The sequence below is a fragment of the Austrofundulus limnaeus genome, unplaced genomic scaffold (genome assembly GCF_001266775.1).
Source record: "Austrofundulus limnaeus strain Quisiro unplaced genomic scaffold, Austrofundulus_limnaeus-1.0 Scaffold299, whole genome shotgun sequence".
In the NCBI taxonomy this organism is placed as follows: Eukaryota; Metazoa; Chordata; class Actinopteri; order Cyprinodontiformes; family Rivulidae; genus Austrofundulus; species Austrofundulus limnaeus.
Window position 1 is genome coordinate 2,179 of NW_013952701.1, and position 856 is coordinate 3,034.

The 856-nt window shown below is 41.5% G+C and overlaps 1 protein-coding gene across 1 annotated transcript in view; it reads left to right on the forward strand.

Moving 5' to 3' along the window:
* The window catches only part of LOC106526898 (uncharacterized), a gene marked incomplete at its 3' end in the record, with an annotated part of 2,170 nt that extends 1,314 nt beyond the window's left edge, over window positions 1-856 (forward strand). The window contains 1 exon segment of the mRNA XM_014021619.1: window positions 497-856. Coding sequence (XP_013877073.1) covers window positions 497-856 — 360 coding nt within the window.

The window sequence follows — 856 nt, forward strand, 5'->3', positions numbered from 1 at the left end:
CCTACGCAGTGTTAGAAAGGTTGTCAGATCAGAATTATTTGATCTCTACACCTGTTCGTCGATCTGAAAAAAACCTGTTTCATGTAAACCTTTTGAAACCTTACGTGTCTTGTGACTTATCGGATGGAGTGTCTGCAATGAGTGCTGCTAGTCATCCTGTTTGTTTATCAATATCATCAGGTGATTCAGTTGTAGCAGACCTGAAAACTGACGACCCTTTGAGTCCTGATGATGCCATGGTGACTGGCCGTTTGAAGAGGTTGAAAGAGTTGTTGGGCCATTTGGAGCCATTACAGCAAGAGCAATTAAGTCAATTAATAACTAATTTTCCTAGTTTGTTTGCAGATACACCTTCACGTACCACGTTGATACAGCACGATGTTGATGTGGGAGAGTCGTCTCCTAAAAGGCAAAGTTTTTATAGAGTACACCCGGAAAGGCATAAACAGCTTAAGGCTGAAGTAAGATATATGATTGAGAACAATATTGCTGTCCNCTGTGGTGTTACACCTGTGTTGTGTGCTACATCTGTAAAGCAGAAGGTGGAAGGGTTTGTTGGTGTTAAACCTGGTTTGGAGTCATACTTGCCTTTTATTACAGAAGGTTTTGTGTCTTTGGTGGGCAGTAAAGATAAGTTGCGTGTGAGAATCTTACGTGACACTGGTGCCTTTGACTCCTTCATTGTTGCTTCTACTTTGCCATTTTCAGATGTCACCTATGTTGGTTCAAATATTCCTGTTCAGGATATGGGAATGAATGTTTTAAGTGTGCCACGACATAAAATAACGCTACTTTGTGATCTCTTTCAGGGTGAAGTTTCTGTTGGTGTTCGTCCTGCATTGCCTGTGGATGGTGT